This window comes from Anguilla rostrata, chromosome 18, assembly GCF_018555375.3.
Source record: "Anguilla rostrata isolate EN2019 chromosome 18, ASM1855537v3, whole genome shotgun sequence".
Lineage (NCBI taxonomy): Eukaryota > Metazoa > Chordata > Actinopteri > Anguilliformes > Anguillidae > Anguilla > Anguilla rostrata.
This window is the reverse complement of record NC_057950.1, coordinates 23,761,345-23,785,144: the sequence shown is the minus strand read 5'-3', so window position 1 is coordinate 23,785,144 and position 23,800 is coordinate 23,761,345. Positions and strand designations below refer to the sequence as shown.

General features: G+C 46.3%; 2 protein-coding genes across 6 annotated transcripts in view; one reads left to right on the top strand and one right to left on the bottom strand.

Moving 5' to 3' along the window:
- Positions 1–23,800, bottom strand: part of si:dkey-103j14.5 (isoaspartyl peptidase/L-asparaginase) — a 236,651-nt gene that overhangs the window by 175,787 nt on the left and 37,064 nt on the right. The gene's annotated exons all lie outside the window — the stretch shown is intronic.
- khdrbs2 (KH domain containing, RNA binding, signal transduction associated 2) overlaps positions 1–23,800 on the top strand; it is a 157,377-nt gene that overhangs the window by 108,646 nt on the left and 24,931 nt on the right. Inside the window, exons 7-10 of one of the 5 annotated variants that reach the window (XM_064317615.1) lie at positions 14,045–14,127; positions 17,540–17,598; positions 21,262–21,361; positions 23,422–23,473. In XM_064317615.1, the coding sequence (XP_064173685.1) occupies positions 14,045–14,127; positions 17,540–17,598; positions 21,262–21,359 (240 nt within the window). In that variant the 3' untranslated portion in view covers positions 21,360–21,361; positions 23,422–23,473. The other 4 variants (XM_064317613.1, XM_064317617.1, XM_064317614.1 and 1 more) reach the window with 4 other exon arrangements.

Sequence of the window (23,800 nt, the reverse complement as noted above, 5' to 3'; positions counted from 1 at the left end):
GATTTTTAATGTGTGTTTGCAGGGAGAGCCCGGCAGCCAAGACGAAGGTATTGTTTCTGGAGCAAGACCAGCTTTCAGCACAGACACTAGGAGATAAATTCTTGGAGAGCATGTGAGCTGTGAGCATAAAAAGATGATTTACAGGGAAGATTTTGTTTATAATAAACCCCCCCTCCTTAAAGAAGCCCACAAAAATGAAAATCTTGCAGGCCCGTTTTAACACATCTGAGAGGAATGGACATCTGGGCTGGCAAAAGGCATTAAGACCAAAGTCCCCCCCCCTCCCCCCCCACCCACACACGCCTAGCCGTGATATGAGCGGTTAAAGTTGCTATTTCCTTCAGGATGTCTGGCAGGCTCATGAATATATATGAGCGTTATGCAACGCTTCTTTTGGCCCCTTTGTACTTTGCGCAGACAAACATATTCAGAATCCCGCTAATAACGCCTCCTCTGCCAAGCGGCGGGCGAGGCCTGGCGGTTCCTCGCTTTCCGCGCCGCTTCGTTAAAACCCCCCGCTCCAGAGCCCGCCGCGTGCCAGCGCCCAGGAAGTCTTAAATCGCTCGAGCCGCGGCGGGACCCTCTCCAAATGAGCCACCGCCGCCACTTTTTTTTGGCCGGGATCTCAACCGTCCCGACGCGTCCAAACGACACGTGACGCGCGTCGCGCGGGGGGGGAGGGGCGTTCGCTGCGGAGCCGCGAGGCGCCGTTTGCTGGGCAGGCGGCAGGAAGTCTCGCCGCAGCGTTACGCAAGATCAGGTTTATCCATGTTCCGTCACCCCGGGACAGAGACGGGGGAGTTCTCGGCGTCGCCATCGCCGTAGCGCGGCGAAGGGACTGGCTACTGTAACGCGGTAACCTCACTCCTATGAACGGTGTCTCCGTGTTTTATTCTGCCTCCGTCGCCAGTAAATCGCGGGGAACAGCAGGGTTTTTTTGTTGTTGCGGTTTTTTTTTTTTTTTTTTCTTCCCGGAATTGGTTTGTGGGTCCCGTGCGATCGTTGGCCGCGGGTCGGACCGCCGCAGGTCGTAAAGCGCGCGTCGCCGTATTGCGGGGTTTCCATCAAAGACTATTGGGCGGGACGTCAGCTGTTAAACGCATCTCCCTTACGCCGCGCGCGCAATGAGATACGCTTTAAGGAAAAATAGAATGATGGAACTGCCGTAAAACGAAAAACAAAGCGAGGGCGAGCGACGTCACCAAGGTGACAGAGAAACGGAAGGCGTAACCGGAAGCTAGATGCACGCGATTGAACAGCTCTGTACATTTAAATAAAAATATACAGCAAATACAAGACCAACCTTACTGCGATATTTGGGCAGTTCGTCCGGAGAGTGACAGATAGGCCTACTCTCCAACGCTGCAGTTTCCCTTTGCCTGTGCCTGTGGCATGTCCGTTAGTCTGTTTCCTCTCCATTTGAATCATCATGTTTGGCTGAACTGATATAGACAGGAAACTACATTCCCATGTTCTTTTTCTGCTCTCTTCACACGCAGGCCTACGGGTCCTTTACAGTGCAAAAGCTGTGTTTCATTTCAGAATGATTGTACAGTGGGATATTTGGAATCTCCAAACCTGAGACAGACCCCAGTAAAAGCTGGTCTTAAAGGTGTAAATACCTCGCAGGGTAAAACGGATTCAGGCTCAGAGAAGCAGTGGAGATTCTTGTTTAGCTATGACCCAGCCGCCTCTGGTAATTTCCAGCACAACAGATCCCTTTCCATCTCTGCAAGCAGTGTGTTCGAGAGTACAAACTCTCCCCTCCAAGAGGGCTAGCTTTGCTGTACAGAAAAGTGCAGACAACGGTAGATGCAGTTGTTGAGGTTGTTGCATAAAATTTCTCACAGTCACTACTGGTTGCCATCACTGGCGTACTAAAATATGCAATACTTACTAATCCACATTTATTTATTCAGGAGCGCTCAAGCAAGTCTTTAAGGAATCGCATATTAATTTAAAATGAATAAATCACGTACGTGCACGAAAAAAGGATCTGGCGGCTTAGACCTTTGCGAATGTCACATTTTCAGGGCATTGTGTAATAAGTAGACCACGAGGCTTTTCTCCGACTAGCCTTAAGAGTGGCGGTCACATCGGAGGTAATTGCTTTTTAACAATAGGTTTGGTTACACTGTCGAGGTTAACTAATTATGGAGATGAGGTTCCGCATCTCATGGCGCAGAAGTCCCCAGTTTAATAAAAGAGATGTAAAACATACACCGCTGGTTTAACGCCGTCACACGCGAACGGGAAGTGATCAGACTACCAAGCGCCCTGGCGGCACACTGAGACGACACAGCAGGGCGAACCTCACTCTTAAAAAGAGCGAAATGCAGCCCGACATCATACAAGGTTCAACTGAATGTGATGTGCACTACGTGGACACCTGACATCCAACATCTCGTGAAAAATTATGGCTATTAATATGGAGTCGGTCAAACATTTGCTACTATAACAACCTCCACTCTTCTGGGAAGGCTTTATACTAGATGTTGGAGCATTGCTGCAGGGATTTGCTTCCATTCAACCAGAAGAGCATTAGTGAGGTTGGGCACTGATTGGGTGATCAGGCCTGGCTTGCAGTTGGCTTTCCAATTGATCCCAAGGGTGTTGGATGGGGTTGAGGTCAGGGCTCTGTGCAGGCCAGTCAAGTGATTTTACACACCGTTCTTGACAAAACCATTTCTGTATGGACCTCTCTGTGTTCCCAGGGGCATTGTCATGCTCAAACAGGAAAGGGCCTTCCCTAAACTGTTGGGGAAGCACAGAATCATCTGTAATGTGATTGCATGCTGTAGCATTAAGATTTGCCTTCACTGGAACTAACGGACAGACACAGTGTATATTATATAAAATGCTTACACTATTTTATATTAATGTGTACATTTATGTAAGTTCATGGGGGTGGGGTGAAGAACATTGTTTCCCTGTTTTGACACAAATTCTGCATGCCCTCAGTTTATGATTGCTCTATTAATTATCTATAGCCGTGGTTTTGAGAAACACACCGTTATTGAATTCTGCAGTGTAAAGGTATTGGCATTTAATCTCCTTCCCAAATGTGAGAGAGGCAATTTGGTGGAGGAGGGATTTGGTTGGGGGGGGGGGGGGGTGGGGTGGGGGGGAGGAGACACCCCTCCTCACCCCTAGAGCACCTCTCACAGTTTAATGCGTTTATGTGCCTCCGCGTCGCTCATCGCCGATAAAACAATTAGCCCGTTACTGGCGAGCCCTCGTATCTCCAAAGCTGCTTTTCCTGTCGCCTGAAAGCGCGAGGCTTCGAAGGCTTTTTTCATCACAGTTTAATTAAGGCGAATGTAATATCATTAGCTTTCCGAACGGGCTGAGGCGGCTCGTAGTAGCGCACGGGCGCGCGATGTCGGCGCACGCTGCGCTGGGGCGGAGGGATATGTACGCTCCCAGAGAAGGGCCCGGCTGTAGCGACGCTCTCGTAAGGGTTCTCAAGAGCAAAGCAAAGCAGCCGAGCGTTATTACTGAAGGCCTGGCTTTGTGCACTGTGAAATCTCAGACCCGTCTGTAACTCAGGAGTGAGGTGCCGATTCAAAGCCCTGTGTTTCTCTAGGCTTGCTGTAGCAGGCAATGGGCCGAGCGCTGTCCTGAAGCTGTCCTGACGGTCGGGTCTTCCAAATTCAGATCCTTCACAGAAATGTCTTTTTTTTTGTATTTGGAATAGGTTCAAGTCACAGAATCCAACCCTTTCAATTCTTTGTTTTATGTTCATCATGAGGTTATAGCTAAAATCAAATATATCAGCAACAAATTTAATTTAATTTCAAAACATATGAAAAACTCGATGCAGAATTTGAATATCCAGGTTCTTTGTGTCGGTTTATGGCGTGCAGTAATATGCAATATTGTGTTATGTGTACCCAATTACTCAACGTGCCAGTCGAGCGGAACCGTGCTGTGCTCCTTTCAGTGTACGAGGGAGTGTCTGAGGACTGTACCATGAACTTTGTCGCATGCACTGAGGTGTGAATGCCACACAACTGAGCCGAAATCTGCAATTACTGGAAGGCAAAGGTTTTCTGTGCAATTAGCTAGCATATGGGCGAACTCATGTACAGTAGACCGTGTTACGCAGAATGGCGTTTCAACTGGTTCTTCGTGCGAGACAGCGACCGCAAGCGTCTTTCAATGGCTCTCACGCACCCCATTTGCACGAGCGTTTCAAAAGGTCAGCGTCTGAGGAGAATCGAATGCAAAATCTAGTGCGAGCAGCACGTAGCATCGCAACGAGCATCAATCTAACCCGGAGCGGCAACAATCAATGGTGACCCTTTTCCTCATTCAAAAAAAATTGCTCCTCTCCGGTAACGATTTTCAACAAAGTTCCAAGAACTGACCTTGCCTACGTCCGAACATTAAACCTTGTTGTTAAGTGCATTCCAACCAATCAATGGTGCCGCCTGTCTTCTCCCCTTTCAGCCAACCAATCAAACACCTGAAGCACCACTTCGAGGAGTGCCTTTGAACTGGAATTCCGCCCTCGCGCTGCAGACTCTGCGCTCTACGGCGCTCCTTTGGTGTTCGCTCTTTGTTGCACAGTGCATTAGAAAAAAAAACACACGCACGCTGGATCAAAGAGGCGCACTTCAGAAACGCAAGCTATCCCCTGACGAGCTGTCACGCAAGCCCACACAGAAAATAAATAATTGAAGTCGTAAAAACGGGCTGTTGTTTCGGTTCAGGATGCTGATTGGCTGAGGCCGCGTTCTACAGTGATTGTACATCTCGTACAGTAGCAGTTGTTCAGACAGCCTGTTTGTAGATAGTGTCGCTCTGCGTACAAAGAGTTACTTACAAATAATATGAGAAAAATAATATTGTGTCATCAAATAATTGCTTCTATATGTTTGTAACGGTTTTGTAAAAGCAAGGCCGTGCTGTATGGTGAATATGGTCCCGGCTATAGCGGGTTACCGGCACTCCTCTTCACACTGCACCTGACTGCCCCCCTGTAGCCGTTTCCGTATTCACCATACAGCGCTGCCTTTCACGCCATGTTGCCTTCATGAAAATAGAAATCCCCCCGGACCCTCCCAGATTGCTGGCATTTATTAAATTATTAAGATTATTAATTTAATTTAGTTTCTTTTTTTCAGTCTGTTTAATTTGCAGGAGGGCCAGTACGCACGTTTGAATTGGCTTATTCTCTCCGATCCAGACAGGTTTCAAATTCAAGTTAAAGAAGGGTAGAGTAAAGCGGGGTTTGAAGCAGGATTTCCTTAACCTAGAGCCTGCCCCCAGTATGAGCTTATGCCAAGTGGTTAGGACCTCCCTACTGTGACCACAATGAGGCTGACGCTGTGGTCACAGGTTGGGTTTTTTTTTTTGGGATGATTTTTTTTTTTTTTTTTTTCACTGGACCCACAGGGTTCCCCTGGCTCTTGTTTGGGGGAGTATGGAGGGGAACAGATGAGGAGAATATCGATACGCCGTAAACCGAGCAACGGTAAAGATAAAGAAAGACACTGTGGAGGGAAAAGAGCAGGCCGGATCGAGGCCCCATTACTCTGCGGCCTGGGTGTGCTTTGAAGGTGCGCATTCGGTGTCTGGGTATGAGTATCCGTCACTGTCAGGGGTGGCACAGGTTGTCAATAGGTAATGAAGTGGTGCCAGGAAGGCCTTTGGCTCCTCACTGTCCTAATTACACACAGCCCGAGCTCTCCAGCCATGTGTTAACACTTGATTTATTTCCTCTCCTCTTGTTCAATAGAGCCGCAGTTAATTGGTTTTCCAAATGAGTGCTAAAATATAAGGATCGGGCTTCATTACCGGGGACCTGCACTTGCGCGTGGTGGACTGTACGTCTGCGTAAAGTTTAGTGAGGTGCAAAGTGGGGACTGTAAACAGGACCATACATTTAGGTGTGAGTGATGTGTGTGAGTGATCTGTGTGTGTGTGTGTGTAGGTGTGTGTGTGTGTGTGTGTGTGCATGTGTGAGTGACAGTGTGTGTGTGTCTGTGTCTGTGTGTTTGACTAGTGTATGAGTGAGTGAGAGAGAGAGTGTGTGTGTGTGAGACTCTTGTGTCTGTGTCTGTGTGTTTGACTCTCGTGTATGAGTGAGAGTGTGTGTGTGTGACTTGTGTGAATGTGTGTGTGTGTTTGACTCTCATGTATGTGAGAGAGAGAGACAGAGATTGTGACTCGTGTGAGTGTGTGTGTCTGTGTGTTTGACTCTCATGTATCTGAGAGAGAGAGAGAGTGTGACTCTTGTGTGAGTATGTGTGTCTGTGTGTTTGACTCTCATGTATGTGAGAGAAAGAGACAGAGAGTGTGACTTGTGTGAGTGTGTGTGTCTGTGTGTTTGACTCTCATGTATGTGAGAGAGAGAGAGAGAGAGAGAGAGAGAGTGTGTGTGTGTCTGTGCGTTTGACTCTTGTGTATGAGTGAGTGTGTGTGTCTGTGTTTGACTCATGTATGTGAGAGAGACAGAGAGTGTGACTCTTGTGTGAGTGTGTGTGTGTGTTTGACTCTCATGTATGTGAGAGAGAGAGACAGAGTGTGACTCTTGTGTGAGTGTGTGTGTATGTGTGTTTGACTCATGTATGTGAGAGAGAGAGAGAGAGTGTGACTCTTGTGTGAGTGTGTGTGTCTGTGTGTTTGACTCTCATGTATGTGAGAGAGAGAGAGAGTGTGACTCTTGTGTGAGTGTGTGTGTGTGTTTGACTCTCATGTATGTGAGAGAGAGAGACAGAGTGTGACTCTTGTGTGAGTGTGTGTGTGTGTTTGACTCATGTATGTGAGAGAGAGAGACAGAGTGTGACTTGTGTGAGTGTGTGTGTATGTGTGTTTGACTCATGTATGTGAGAGAGAGAGAGAGAGTGTGACTCTTGTGTGAGTGTGTGTGTCTGTGTGTTTGACTCTCATGTATGTGAGAGAGAGAGAGAGAGAGAGAGTGTGTGTGTGTCTGTGTCTGTGCGTTTGACTCTTGTGTATGAGTGAGTGTGTGTGTCTGTGTTTGACTCATGTATGTGAGAGAGAGAGACAGAGAGTGTGACTCTTGTGTGAGTGTGTGTGTGTGTTTGACTCTCATGTATGTGAGAGAGAGAGACAGAGTGTGACTCTTGTGTGAGTGTGTGTGTGTGTTTGACTCATGTATGTGAGAGAGAGAGACAGAGTGTGACTCTTGTGTGAGTGTGTGTGTATGTGTGTTTGACTCATGTATGTGAGAGAGAGAGAGAGTGTGACTCTTGTGTGAGTGTGTGTGTCTGTGTGTGTGACTCATGTATGTGAGAGAGAGAGAGTGTGCAGGGGTCAGGGTGCCTCCATTAAATCTTTTTCAGAACCTCCCTCTGCCCTTTGCTTGTAGCCTCAGTTTGATGGTGCTTTGCCTGCAGAACGTACCCTCTCAAACCGACCATCCCGTCACACTCCTTAGAGACCGACTTACAAGACAATAAAAAGAAATCAAGAAACACGGACGAGATGAAGGAGAAAAAATTAAGCCGTGTGACACTAAAGGATTACTCCAACCAAACGCTGCTCTGGCAGGAAGTGTTGGTAGCGAGTTGTCAAATATAGCAGTAATCTGCGGCCGCAGCTGACAAGGTTTTAGAATTTGGCTGCAATGAAACGTGGTAGCATGGGCTCGAGACACGGCAGAGCAAAAGAAAATGTTCAATTAGAGAGACACAAAGGACCTCCACCCGGACATTATGGGAATGACACATGTGAGGAAGCAGTGGCATTAGATTAATAAAACAACTTAATCCCTCGCATAATCCTCAATTTTAATTTAGTCTAATCCATGTTCGGTCCCACAGAACCGCCCTCGAGCCCAAAGCGGAATTTAAATCTCCTTGAGCTGGCGAGGGAGAGAAGACCGAGCTCGAACATCTCGCTTCCCCGTCTGATCACACTTCAGAAGCAGGCTGAGGCTTTCATCCCGCACGAACACCCATTATCCGTTTCTGCGTTTCAGAAAAACTCACATCTACTCATTCCTTTATGTATTTGATGCATACAAATGGCGTTAACATTAGAGACATTGGTCTGACACAGGAACTGCCGCCGTGGGCGACGCATGACAAATTGTGGTCACTCACCCACTCACTCACGGACGACCTTTCAGGGACGTTTTGTGGGACGCAAGCGCAGGTGGTGCTTCGTTTAGTAGGACGCATGCGCAGGTGGTACCAGCTAAAATGTGTCTGCGGAAGTGAGTTGTGCCGTGGGTCTGGACGGTTCCGTGCTTGTTTTATTTATATATTGTTTAAAGCAAGTAGGAGATGCGCTGCAAGTATATATTTGGCAGGATTCATTTCCAACAGTTGTTTGAAATATCTCTAAAAAAGAAAGTCTCTGTTCATACAAAATAAACATCATTTGAATTGATATCTAGGCAAAAAATAAAGAATAACTGCAACTGAATTAAGAAATATGTCTGTATGATTACCGTAAATGATTACTGGTTTTGTGTTTCAGCCAAGGCTTGTAATAGAAATAGTGATTTATTGCATTCCTTTTTGTTTGGCTAATATCTTTATCCGGAGTGATACAGAACATAGACCAAGATTATATCACGTGATGATGGTATAATTATACAAGGCCTCTTGTGAATTAACAACATAAAGGAAATGTTGCACAAAGTGCTGCTACTTCCTCAAGGCCATCTCTACATGATTAAAGTTTAAGCATAACTCGCAATGAAACTTGTAAAAACGCAGTATCTTTCAGTTGCCCTGCAGACAGGACAACTTTTCAAGGACAATTTCTTTAGCGAACACATTAACCATTCTTACAGTAGAATAGGTGATGGGGAACAGTCTAGGGCAGTGGTAACTAACCCTGTTCTTGAAGATCTACCTTCCTGAAGGTTTTCACTCCAACCCTAACAAAGCCACACCTCATTCAACAGCTCGAGATCTTGTCGGGCTGGCTAATTAGTCAGGTGTGCCAAATTAGGGTCGGAATGAAAACCTACAGGATGGCAGGATCTCCAGGAACACGGTTGGTTACCACATGTCTGGGACAACTCCACCGAGGTTTGGAAACGTGAACCTACAACTTTCAAAAGAAAAGACAGTAGACGTGAGAAAATGGAAAATGATTCATTCCCAGCAACATCTGAATGGATATTCTAAACACACACAGAGATCACAAGCCTTTGAAGAGAGGTTTCAGTTAGTCACCGCTGACTAATTAACTTTTCTTTTTTTTTTTTTCTGAAGAGAGAATTATTTTAATTGAAATTCGGGCTGGATTTTGTGACAGGTTTTTCGGCGTCCCTGCACTGCTCAGAAAGATGATTGCCGTAAAGGCTGGCTATGAGCGGCACCAGAACGCCTGGAGCAGGCGTCTGGTCGGGGGCGCGGGCCCGCGTGACAGGGAGCTGGAGCCTAAAATACGCAAAGCCCCGACAGTCGCCGACCGGCAGAGGCTCGTTCTCTTTCCGAGAGGCTCTGCAGCTTTCGCCAGGAACGCACGGTGACTTCACGCCGACCTCTACGTCATCTCACGGGCGATAATTTGTGACATCGTTAGCACAGGCGTTAAAAAAAAAATGACTCGTATATAGCCGTGATATTCATGCGGTAACCTTAACAACGGGGACTGTTTTAGCTATTGAACCGAAATTGAAATTCCTCTCAAATAAAACGACTTGTTTGCGCACATATTTATCATGCTGCTAAATCCAATGGACATGTTGAAAGGTGCATTAATCTTTCGTAGAACATCAAGAGAACTTTGGAGAAAAAGGAAAAGTGTACACCGTACTTTGGAAGTGATGCCTTGGTATTTTGTGGAAAGGCTGAAATTTAAAGTGGACACATAAGTAACTGTGATAGTCATTTTGCATTCTCTAGCAGCTGTGGGCTCACACTCTGATGAGGGCAACGGTGTGGGGCTTTTGTGTTTGATAGCCTGTAGCGTGTAGCCATTTATTTGAGTAGCATGTCCCTTTTTGATTTTTGTACTAGATAAGGTGCTTTGCAGAGTCAGTTTTTGTATGAACAATGACGAACTCAGTCATCAAATGATCTCACAAACAGACATGCTGTCTTAAAGGACTCTCAAAAAAAACATTATTCAATCCTGGAACCATTCTGATCTACCGTTGAATAACAACTAAGTGACTTTTCACAAAATTAAAAAACAAAAACTTCAGAAACTCTCCTAACAGGCGGATGACGCACAGAAAATGCAGGACAGATGTTTATTCCGAGGACAGCTCCAAATGCGTCCTGTCATTTTGTTCCAGATTCATCAAAGAAGAACTTGAAATCCAACCAAAAGCCTCCGTGCCAAAGAACCTGCGGAATGCAGGAGACGTGCCTGGCTTACACTGCCAGCTGTCCACCGTTGTCATGCATGGCAGAGTGCTTTTTGAATTTGACGTGCTTCTTTAGAGCCGTCAGACAGAGCACGACTGCTCGAAGCACCACAGCCAGGCTAGCCAATCGGCGATCGCGTAAAGACGCAGTGCTACGCTACAGCTGGAAGCTAACACAACGACAGCACTCAAACAGCATCTCAAAAGGCACAGCCCCTCCCCCTTTTCAGTTTAAACCAATCAAATCACACGATGCATTTTAAAAAAAACCAATGGGGACCAAGAAGAGGAGGGGACCAGGAGGCAGCCAAGCTGCTCAATTTCCTGTCCAGGCGAACTACAGCATTATGCAGAGCAGGTACTCTTCTGGGTGGAATGAGAATCAACAGGATTTTTTCCATGCTTGTCACGAGGATGTTATGTTACTTAAACTGAAAGAGTCTTTTTTTAATCATGGATTAGTAACGGCAGTGTGCTCAATAATATTTTAAGATGATGATGCACACAGGACAATAAGTCAGTTTTATGAAAAATTGTTTTATCTGACAGTACCCCCGGTCCTCCCCGGCACACACTGTTGCATATTTATAAAGTAGGTTTGATATTTTTGTCAGGAAATCACCGTGCTGGAAAAGAATAACTCATAAATAAACTGGGCAGTTACCGCACTTGCTTTCAGTCTGAAAGATCAGCGTTTTTGCTTAATCGGCAAAGCATAAAAATGCACTTGGAGTCGTTGCTGGAGTGAGTAATTATGAGATTAAACAATGCCAGTTTTTGTGTTTTTTTCTAAAACTCAAATATACTTGTGTTTCATAGCATTTCTACTGCGTATACTGTATATGTGGTTATGCTTGTTGGACCACATGTTCATCCTCTGCCAACTTTGGTTCCAAAACGAAGAGCTTCTTCTGTAATGAAACCACAGCTTTGGTCTCTGTAGAAAAAGCATCCATTAACTTGGGTTTAATACCCAAAAATCCATAGACATATAATAGTTATTCTATTCTGTACTGTAAACATGCTATTTGTTGTTTGCAAGAGAAGTTGTTTCTAACATTTCTAACATTTTTCCAAGTAATTTATGCCGCAGCATGTAGATTTGCTTGTTATAGTCAGTACAATAGTTATGAAAACTCATTTTCCTAGATAAAGAGCAAACTCTGTGACTGCAGGTGATACAGACATATAAGGAAGGGTGACATAGGATTGTACTCTTCACACACAGTATTACAGCATAACCAAAGCTGTGGTAACTAATGATCTAATACCTTCACTATCACACTTCATTCTTTGAACTTCTGTGTAATACATTAGCTGTCTTTTTTAACAGCACATAAAAATGCACTCAGAAAAATGTCTGGCTTTAAACTGAATTATTTTACATTTTGATGGCCTTCAGAATCCTCAGCACAGACCGGTGGCTTCCCTGCTCGGGATCAATAAGTCAGTCAGTAGTTTTATATTTAAGTGTATTTTTACATCTATGCCGTCATAAAGTATTGGATAGAGTACGGTTGCCGGAGGGGATTTACAAAAAATAAATAAACCCACAGCCAATTTGAAGGGTGGAAAATGGGACACATCACTGAATCCAGGAAAAATCAGTCAAATAACACTCCTGGGAAAAGAGGGTGGGGGGGGGGGGGGGGGGTGGAGGCAATGAGAAGCGGTGAAATTGATAAAATGGAGGGATGCATTCAATTTGTTTTTTAAATTATACATTAAGATGAGGAGCCAGAAGCAGGAAGTGAAGCTCGGCAGACTGGTGGTGGTCCCGTGAGACCACAGCTTTTATAACGTTTTTACATGCACTCCGTACGGAAATCGCACGAGGTGAGACGCTAGGTTATTTTAATAGCGGGGTAAAAATAACAGGACAGGTGGCAGCCGTCTAGCGAAATGCAGCCTTTCCGTGTCTGTGGCGGATCTGTCGGGTCGTCAAGGTCGCCGAGGTCACCGGTGGAGTGGCGAGCGTTAATGTAGACCACGCGGATCAGGACCGCGGACTGAATTCCAGTTAGAATGCGAGGAACGGGAGAGCTAATTGATATTGATAAGCAGGTAGTTATTGTTCCACTTCCCACATCGCGTAAAGGATTTTATTTTTGGATCAATGTAGGCCTCCGGTTTGGACGCGGTTCAATCCATCCTCGCAGCCGCGCGCTCAGTAATAAGTCAAAGCGAGCCTTATTTCTCATCTTTGTTTTCACACTGTAAGTATGATGAGTGTGGGCTTGCTGCTGAAATTAATTGAAAAAGGAAAATTTAAACAAAGACTCGTACCACTGCGCCATTAGTCTTAGAGAGACTGTAGATGGGATCTAGGATTTTTCTCTGAAAATCCAAAACACAATTTTTCATTTCAGACCAGTTTCAATTATTATTTGAAATAAAAAATAGGGTTATTTTATTTAATAGTCAGTTCCTTAAGGACTGAACAAGTTGGTATAGTGCAGTTTATCTCGTTAACAAGTTTGGCTTAGTCAATTATTGTAAAACTATTTTGCGAGTTATTTTAGAGGTATGTACCCTCTCCTGAAATTACAGTTTTTCCGGAAGCTTCCGTGGAAATGTGACTTATGCGATTACCTTTATTTCACCTCATAAGTCCAGTCTACTGAGAGTTCCTCTCTATTATGGCCAAAACTTTACTGCACAGAGGTCCATTGCTTCAGCACTTCCACAGAATCCCTCATAATTATGTACATTTCAACGGTTTTATTTGCGGACTTGAAATATATTATCTGTTGGACCACATGTTCATCCTCTGCCAACTTAGCGTCTTTGGTTCCAAAAAGAAGAGCTTCTTCTGTAATGAAACCACAGCTTTGGCCTCTGTAGAAAAAGCATCCATTAACTTGGGTTTAATACCCAAAAATCCATAGACAGTCTGAATTATGACTTCCCCTTTGATATTGGTGAGGGGATTAGGCAGCAATAATAGTTTCTAAAAATAAAGAAATAAATAAACTTGGTCCTCTTTTCCAAGTCAGCCTCACTGGCCGCAAGCCACTTCCTGCCAAAATAGGCTTTTCAGAGCCAGAGTGAAAACTTGAATAATAACACTCGATTTGTCCTGAAGTTCCACAGCAGCCATTGCAGAAGAGCAACCACACGGAAAGGCAGAGACCGAAGTATTTCCTTCCGTGGTTGAGAATTCGACTAATGCATGGAAAAATAAACATTTGCCGATGCGCACACACAAATCTAAATAAATAATGCGCAAAACTGAGTTATTAATTGAATGCGACATTTCAAGTTGGTTATGCACAGTCTATTTTTCTGTTCTACTTTGTTTAAAAATAGATGAAGCTGCAAGGCTTCCTTTGGGCAAAGACTGTATTATGACTGCCATTCTCTTTCATGGTGATATGGCCGTCTTTCTTAATCTTGGATGAAAAAAATGTAACTTTACTGGAGCCCTAGGATGGGACCAGGAATGTGGGTTGTCTGGTGAGATATAAATTTAAAATGCAAAGAGACCTGATTCGGTTTTCCAGGCTCAAAATAAGCGTCGGACAGCGGGGTTCCTTCAGAAAAGTTCAGTGGTGTTGCTCCTTCACATAATAAGTCTCACTTTACCTAAGTGATGAATTTTCACAGTGCCTTTAGGACAAGAACGATGACCGTTAGTAACCTGGAGAACATCAGACAAAGTGGTGAGAAGACCCCAGTCTATAATTCCCACTTGTTTCTTGTCCACGGAGGTTAACAGAATCATTTTTTTTTCTCTCGCAGGGGTACGACGACGGTTACGACGGAGAGTACGACGACCAGAGCTACGACGCGTACGACGACAACTACAGCAGCCAGTCGAAGAGGTACGGTTCGCGCGTTTTCAATTCTTCTATTTTTAAACGGAGAGACACCGCTTGCGCAGATTCTGCTTTGCGCGCGGCGCGGAGGCGGCGCGCGTCGGGCCGTTCCTGTGACCGGCTTCACGGCCGACGGTGGGAGGGTTACCGCGTTCGAACGATCGCGCTCGCATCGCTCCACTTTCAGTCGCGTCTGCTGCTCTCCCCCCGGAGACAAAACTCATCGGAAATGGAAAATAAATTATATAAATAAATAAATGACTCACAAATGACTTAACCTTCAAAAACGTACATTTCAATTGCCCGAAGTGAGTAATTCAAACATCGTTTTATAATCAATCTACCGTTTTGAGCAATAGTTGTAAAATGTAGCTTTTTTTGCCTGCCAAGGTTTTTCTTTGTCCTCTCCAACCCACCACAGTGACCATTCTTCCTTATTTACTTTAACCATTTCACTTAAACGCATTTCTGAAACCCCCCTCTACTCTCTCAAGCACAATTATCTTCTTTCTGGCGAATCGCTTTTAGCCATGTTTTTAAAGAATCGTTTTGTTAAAAACCCAAGTGTGAAATATCCGTATTTTGTCAATTTTTCCATTTAAATCCACTTTTGAAGGTGTTCCAACCTTTGTTTTTTGGCTGAAACCTTCCTTTTAGGTACTTAGAGATACTGACTGATAACTAGTGCCTCTGTTCTAGTGCATCACCTTATGAATACAAATGTGCTTTTTTGTCTATGTAAATGTTAATGATTGACTGCTAGTCGCTGGAATTGCTTTAAGGTAATTGTATGAGGGGGAAAAAAACAGGTTTTAAATTTAAATGAGCTTCATTATTTATCCACTGAGATTCACAAAATTGAAAAATAAAACAGGTTTGTTTTTTTCAATGGGACTCACCTGGATTAATATAGGACACATAAAATACTGAGGGAACTAATAAAAAGAGGAGAACGTGTCACTGTGGGACTGTTGATGAGGTGAGACCTGTCGTATGTGTGCCCATTCTGATAAATGTATGAATAACACAAATTTAATAAACCACCCAAGCTGTAGAGGCATGAGCTGGCGATTTTCCTGGCTAAGACTACCGCAGTCCAGAAATTAGAAAAGCTTATCTGACTTATACTGAACAGAAACGTCTCTTAGAGGAAATTATTGTGCTATAATTAATATGCACACTGGTGTGTGTTCGATCCAACTGCTTCTACTATATAGAACGATATCATATTCAGAAACATATTCCGAGCGCAGCTGCTTTAATGAGAGAGCAGACTTAGCGTGCGAGGGTGCGAGGGTGGGTGGGCCACTCCAACGCACCATAGAATAAAAACACAGCCCACGGGGACCCACACTCCGCATCCGCGTGAGAAAAAGGACGTGTGTCTGCCCGTGTTTCATCCCGCTGTCTCAGGGGAGACGGTCATAAGGTACTCCTCCTCCCAGAATGCAACGTGCTCGGGAAGAGGGTGCCTGCCAAGCCTGTACCCAACGCTCCCAGATACACACGAGCAGCTCCGGCCTAGAGAGTGATGTTCGCCGGCCTCTCATCAGATAAGAAAGGGCCCACGGCTCGCTGTGGGCGTGGCGGGAGAGGCACAGTGGTGTGGGAGAAAGACTGGCTCTTATTAACACTGGCATGGTGTTCAGCATACAGCTGTACACTGCAGGTAGTGTTGGGGGCTCTTATTAACACTGGCATGGTGTTCAGCATACAGCTGTATACTGCGGGTAGTGTTGGAGGCTCTTATTAACACTGGCATGGTGTTCAGCATACAGCTGTACACTGCAGGTAGTGTTGGGGGCTCTTATTAACACTGGCATGGTGTTCAGCATACAGCTGTACACTGCAGGTAGTGTTGGGGGCTCTTATTAAATCTGGCATGGTGTTCAGCATACAGCTGTACACTGCAGGTAGTGTTGGGGGCTCTTATTAACACTGGCATGGTGTTCAGCATACAGCTGTACACTGCAGGTAGTGTTGGGGGCTCTTATTAACACTGGCATGGTGTTCAGCATACAGCTGTACACTCAAATTAGCGCCTGGCCTTAGCATGCATTTCAGGAGAAATAATATTGAGGTGCAGCTTCATAGTTCTGAGAAACACTATAGGAAGAAATAAGTGGGTATAAAAATTTCATTTAAAAAAAACTTTGTTAGGTTTTATGTAAGAAAAACAAGCTGTTGTTTACTATGTTTGAAAGCATTATACTCTGACAGTGCCACAGGACAGCTGTTTAGCTTCGGCTTGTAATGTAAATAGGTGCGCGTCTCTGTGTGCGTGCGTGTGTGTGTGTGTGTGTGTGTGTGTGTGCGTCTCTGTGTGCGTGCGTGTGTGTGTGTGTGTGTGTTGTGTGATGTGTGTGTTGTGTGTTGTAGGTGGCGTCGTGTGGTGTGTGTGTGGTGTGTGCGCGTGTGCATGTGCCTGTGTGTGTATGTAGATGTGTGTGTGCGTGTGCGTGTGCGTGTGCGTGTGTGTGCGTGTGCGTGTGCGTGTGTGTGTGTGTGTGTGTGTGCGTGCGCGTGTGCGTGTGCGCGTGCGCGTGTGTGTGTGTTCAGCTCTTCTGAAAGGAGTGGTGTGTCCGACGCGCTCACGGTGAGAATAATGGCTTGTGGCACACCCTGCTGACTCCGCACATTTGACATGAAACCGGCGTAAGAATGTGAGACTCCATCAATTAAGCCGATAATTAGTCTGATTAATTTACTGGGAGATGAGCTGGAATGCAAATTGCGGGACCCCGAGGCCCTCCAGGACTGAGTCTTGTAATTGGACTATTAACCTTAAAACAAGATTGAAAGTGTTGGAGGCGGCGCTGGCCTCTGGTGCCGGGGCATTGTTATCCAGTTAAGAACGCCGCGCCCCTCGCGCCCCTCGGCTCTGTGTCAGAGGCCAGCTGGAGAGGTGGCTGTCGGAGGGAGAGGAGGCTCGGCGCGGAGGGGAGGGGGAATAAAGGCCCGGGCCTGAGCAGGGAGAGGGAATACGGGAGGCGTTTAGCTGCAGGAGGGGTGGGCTTCAGTTTTGGGGGAAAAACTATATGTATTGATATAGATATAATGTGTGTGCATGCGTGCACATGTGTGCGTGTCTGAGTGTGTGCGCGCGTGTCTGCAAGTGTGTGTGCGCATCTGAGTGCTGTGTGTCTGTGTGCGTACGAACGTGTGTGTATGTCTGTGTGCGTGCGTGCGTCCATGCGTGTGTGCGTGTGTGACTTTTAAAAAATCAACATGCAGTCATACATTTATATGTGATGGTTTGTGCTTGGTGTATCATATCATTTCTAAATGCAATGGTGATGGTTTATCATGTTCCAGATCACTGGATTAAAACCGTGACCGGCATTGTGGTTTGTCTACCTGTGGTTACCAAAGAAATCCAGCAGTTCCTACACAGTGTGTCTCCTTGTCTCTCCTGCAGCACCTCGGAGTATTACGAATATGGCCACGGCACCATCGAGGAGGCCTACGACAACTACGGTAAAGAACCCCGGTGCCGTTTTACCCTTTACTGTAAATAATCTGCTGTTTATTTTCCTTCTTCACTTCCCGGTACCTATTATGCTAGTGTTCTAGAATAGAGAGAGCGATCAATCACTGACATTCCGAGAAAAATAAAATCCTGAAGGATCAATTTGTTTGATTCCTGCCGCAGCAGAGTTTTGGGGGACCTGTGTCCAGGATGGATCAGTTTTGAGCCAAATCCCTACCAGCGATTAATCAAAAGGGTGAAATTGATCTGTGCCAGGACAGACCGTCGACTGAGTTATACAGAGGTGCATCTCACTCTGCCGGTGTGTCAGATCCATCGACGAGTCCGTTCCCCCTGAACGAGCCACGCCCGGCGCCCGAAAGCTTTGCGGAACAACTCTCCCGATCTGTGAGCTTCCCTCGCACTTCTGTGCGTTTTAGAAACGGCGAGCAGAGACAAGGTCCCGGGAAGCAGAGACGTGTTTAAACTTTATGTGGGTGTAAAACCCTCCGTAAGGTCAATGAGGGCTTCTTTCTTTTTAAGTAGAGGGTGAACTCCAAACAATCTGAGTGCGAACACATATTCGCCACACGCTTCAGTGGAGAGCGGAGCAAACGAAACATTTCCTTCCATCATTGGACTTTTATCAACCGCAGCTATGAGATTAAAAACCATTATTCATCACTCACTGATGACCAGATGAGGAGCGTCAGATCGGCCCGAGAGATGGAGATTCCGCATGCCCACGTTTTCCATTTGTATGCGGTGTGAGAACCTTGTGGCTATGCCCGTCCAAACGTCCGAGTTTCGGCTTGAAAGCAGTTCAGGGAATCCTTTGCCTGTTAACTCTTTTGGGTCGGCTTGGAATCTCCACCACCGCCGTTTTGGCGGAGGGCGCAAAAACCCAAAGGGTTGGCGGACGGGGGAGTCGCGGGCGTTAGCGGTGAACGCACTCGCCCCGCGCGGCGGGGAGACGGCGCCTCTCTCTGACCTGGTAATATCTCCCATGAGCACCCTCTCCCTCTCTCCCTCTCAGGATCGCTCCTCACGCGCTGCTCTCAGATCTCCGCCAGCTGGCCGCTCCGCGGTCTGTCCGGCCAGCCCTGCCATTGAGGGGGCAAAAGCTCCCTCGCCGGGCGGGGCTGCCAGCTCCCGTCCGGTCTCCCGCGGCGACGGCGATGCTTCGCAGCGGAGAGATAAAAGCTAGCGGGCCGCCGACGTCGCCGATCGTCTGGCCTCTGCTGCCCCGGCGCCCCCCCCCCCCCCCCCCCCCTCCTCACGCTGAGCGGCTGGGGGTGGGCTTTCGGCCAGCTTGGCCAATTGACCGCGGCGGCTCGGAGCCCTGGGAGGGGTTACGGGAGTCTGGACGGCGAACGCGCCCTCGCAGGATTGGCCCTGGGAGCAGGAGCTCCGCTCGTCCTTCCGCTCTCGGAAATTAAAGGGCCGGGTTTTATTTTTTTTCTCTCTCTCGCTCTCGCTCTCGTCAGCAGCTCGGCAAACCGCGTCCTAGGGACCGGAGCGAAGACCGCAGAACCGTTTTCGGCTCGGCGGCCAGCGAGAGCTCGCCGCGCCGCGCGTCGCCACGCCGCCGCTCGAAAGAAGGGTGACGCAACACCACCGCCGCCACCACTTTAAAAAAAAAAAAAACCCCAACAACAGCCAGCGGTCGGGCCCGGCCTCCCTCTCTCTCCCTCTCTCTCTCCCTCTCTCTCTCTCTCTCTCTCCCGCGCGGCGGCGGGCGCGCTGCCCGCCTAATTAATTTACCGTGGAGGAGGCGAGCGGTTCCCAGCGGCGCTCGCGGCGGCGGAGGGAGGCGAGCCCTTAATCCTCTCCGCTTTCGCACACGTGTGCGTGCGCCGGCCCGCCGGGCCTCTCCAGCCAGATCCGAGGCCTCAGTTAGAGGGATTATAACGCGCGTCAGACGGCGGGGAGGGGGAGAGGGGAGGGGGGGGGGGGGGGGGGGCGAGGGCCGTCCCCGATCCGGAACGCCGTTTAGGTTTTCGCTCGGCACCGGAATGCATTTCCCTTGCGCAGAAAAACGACGAGCGTTCGATCACATATCGCATCCCAGCTTTTATTTATGCTAGGAGTAATTAAGGACTCTTATGCAATCAATCCAAGACACCCCCCGCACCATTCGGTGTAAAAATATTACTTGAAGGGAATCGAGTAGGCGGATGGTCTTACGAGAGCAAGCATATCCATTTAAGGTGGCTAGCCAAATTTGCTGGCCTATCACCATTCCAGAGGTTGTGAAGCTGAACCTTAAGTTGGCTTCATCTCTCAAATTAATTCAGCTTCAGATGGGAACATTTGCCTTTTCTTCTGTTGTGCACTTCGAGGCAGTCACTAGCAGAACTTCAGCCTTGGCACTTTGGAGAGGCTATTCAGCTCAGAATATTTTTTTCTATGAAATTAAGGGAGCGCAACAGCCACCTCCACCACCTGTTCATGACAGAGTCAGTCCCATAAAGATTCCCGTTTGGACCCGCATGCATATTAGCCTTTCCAGCAATTAAAAAGGCTGAAAAAGGTCCATTCGATTCTACATCCTCAGCAAGTCCACACACAGCACATAGAGCACATACAGCATGCTGCAGTATGTACCCCAGCATTAAGTATGATCACGCTCCAGCTGAGCTCTGAGGGTTGCACCGCTTGGCCTCACAGGGGGGGTAATTGCTCAGGAGCTAACGAGCATGTTCTGGAACCTTCTCCCTGCAGCACTTCTGAAAGCGCAGTGTATTTATGAGAGAAGGCTCACGCCGTGTCTCTAACAGTTTCCTGTATGGCAGATATGCATATTATAAATACTTGTTTATTTTTCACGCATCACGTGAAGACATGAGTCAGAGGAGAGCGGGAAATGTTCTCACAAACACACACTATAATACAGACACACACACACACACACACAGTCACAGACTCACACACACACACTATAATACAGACACACACACACACACAGTCACAGACTCACACACACACACTATAATACAGACACACACACACACACACACATGCACACACACACACACACTCATTTTTAGCTGAAAAGCATGATGTTGATGCAGATATATTTGCCATCTATGTGGTTAACACCACAGGCAATACTGAATAACACTGCATGGATAGCTGGCGTACAGAGTTCTGTCCAACTGCATTGTGGGACAGGAGAGGGGGGAAAGCGAGGTCTGGCTGACTGCAACAGCAGTGCTCCTCAGCACTTTGTTTTTGGGCCCCCCTTTGAGGGGGTACAGATGTGGCACGCTGGCAGAGTGGCACCATGGCACGCTGTTTTAAATGGCACTTCACTTCATCCTGGCACAGGATGGTTCCAGGCAACGTAGGTTCTTTTCAAGTGGCACCCCCCCCCCCCCATCCACACACCCCCCCATCAGTGCTCGTTTGCTTGAATGACTTCTGCTCAAGGTCGGAGTAAACGAATGAAAGCTCCTTTGCAAAAGCACGCCTGCACGGTTGCTAATTGGACACGGACGACGGAGAGCGCCAGAAGATTCCGAGCTGTCCGTCGGACGCGGTTTTCGGGGGGGGGGGAGGCCGGCGTCCGAGCAGGTCGGGCCCCGGCGAGCCAATCGCCGCGTCTCGCCGGTCGACCCTTGTCCACCCTCGCTCCCGCGCTCCTTTAACGTGTCTCGCTCTCCTCCTAGCAGAAGAGGAGTGGACCGCGGCTCGCCCCAGCCTCAAAGCCCCGCCCGCCCGGCTCGCGCGAGGGGGCTACAGAGAACACCCCTATGGTAGATATTGAAGGTGCTCCACATCTGTCACCTCCAACTACAGACAACTTTAGAACTGTGTGACCCCCCCCACTCCCCACCCCCCTCAAAAGCAAGAAACTGATTGGCCCTTCCTTTATTTTTCAACACCCCTGATGCCGTCCCACTCCTACCCCCCCAACTTGGGAGATCTCCTCAAGGCTTTCACACACCTTAATGTTAAAGCTACGACACGATGTCAGCTTAACTGTTTTTTGTAACATGGACTTCTTTTTAGAGTTTAAGTACAAGCAAAACAAGAAAAAATGAGAAAAAAAAAAACAACAGACAAACACGCTGAGATCTGGCAAGCTTTGTCGATAAACTCTGCACTGGAATGCTGTTTTACTGGTTGTCCCTTATTGTCTGTCCTTCAAAAGTAAAAGCATGAAGTTTCCACAGAACTTGGTGCTTCTCGGTGCCCTTTAGTGAACCCCGGTCTCCTCTCTGAAGGCAAGAATGAATTGAAACTTTTCAAGTGATGCTAACCCAGCTGTAGATAACTTCTTTCCTTTTAATATCTGTTAGGTTCATGATGTTAAATATTGAGTTTGTAAATTTAATTTTAATTTTGTTATTGGGATTGAAAGCAACCAGCTATGTATGCAGCTAAATTTAAGTGCTCTGTTCAGTGTTTAACTTGTATTTGTATATAAAACATAATAAAAAGAACATAACGCAACATGTGTAAGCTTCTCTAAATAGGTGACCATAAATTGTCAAATTTGTTTTGCCATAATTTGTCAATAAAGCTGCAATCTTTTTTGTAAAAAATATAAACATTTGAATTACTTGTTTCTAGCACTAAATGCCTGCTTTATTTCTCCTTCAGGAAATGGCTAAAATGTTTTGATACGTTAAAAAGAAATCAACAAAAAATGAATTTTAGAAATTTTTGTCTTAAGTCATTTTTTGTGTAACAATAGATAAGCTGTATTAATACACTAAGAAGTATTGTTAAATAATTTTAAAGCGCTAAATTGTTCCTTGAATCTTGGTTAGTCATATAAATGTATAACATGTTAATGATAAGCAACTGTTTAGAACAATAAATGGATTTTTTAAACTATCCTCTTAAGTTTGATCTTACTAAACACAAATTCTGATGGACTTCATTGCATTATCGTTGATCTGAGAATGTTTATGGAGATTACAGAGGTAAGAAATGCCCCCACACCACAGTAAGACTGTCGAGATGCTTCCAAGCCTTTGAGCTGGCCAGCATACGCAGTCTCTCATCCAACATTTGAACACTGCATTACACTCACGATCTTTGTCTGCGGGCGGACGTACCGTAGGAGTGAGTGGGATGCATATTCTCTAGAGTTTACTGTCTTATCATCAACAGCCCGACGGATTCACAGCTGTGTTTCTTCTCCTGTTCCTCTCTGTTATCTAACCTCAGAAATCTGTACCTGATATTTTCCACTGCCTTAACTACCACTGCCGATGACGGCCAGTTAGATCTGAACTCTCTCTTGTGACAAGTAGGCTCGAAGGCTGACGCCTATAAAGAAACTAGATCGCGGGACTCAAAGGATGACTAAACATTAAGCAGGTAACCCCAATAATAACTAATTTTGCGTATGCCAGTCGTAAATGATAAAGTTACTAATTCTAAAAAAAGTAAACCTTCCCAATCTAACCACAAATAGATGCCTAGGCCTTTTTTAAAAAAACCGCTAATTAATGTTAACTAGCGACATCAAAACATCATCTATCACAAAAGAAACATAACTCTGCAATCCATAAAAGAAACTAAAACTAATATTAATGCCTGTCCAGCTAAACTTTAGCTATATATAACCGGAAACAAAACGATTGCAAGAATGTTGCAGGGCAATCAAAATAGTACCACTAAAACATAATAATCACATTGGTTTGATGGATTTTGTACACCCTGACTGGTTTACTTTTTTGGTAGTAACGCAGGCTTTGATCATTGTGTGAAGGCTACTTTGCATGCATGCTGAATGTAGACTAGATTTCTTTTTTCTCTGCAATAATTTGCCACTGAGACGTTTTCACAAAAAATGACGCCTTCTCTCTCTGCAGGTGACTCACAGTCTTTGAACCACTCAGTAGACGGAAGATTGTAAATGAACGGGTAAGTTCATAAACTTCTTCATCAATAAAAAAACCCCGCTTTACCAGGGTGGGATCGTTAGAAAAGTGTATTGTTTTGTTCAATTAGCGACAGCGCCACGAAGCATTGAAAGACTAGCTCTAGATGGATGGTATTTCCCGAACTGCAAAGTATTCTGTCTCAAAGAGAAGTGCCTTCAAGTTTATTTTGCGCAGGTTTTTTGTCTGAACTTCAGGGACAGAGGAGACGGCAGGCAGAGCAGTGATTAAAACTCAGGAATGCCATTCAATTCCGATCGTCTCTCCCTGGAGGACCCGGGTTACAGAGTAAGAAACGCGGCATTGCTCC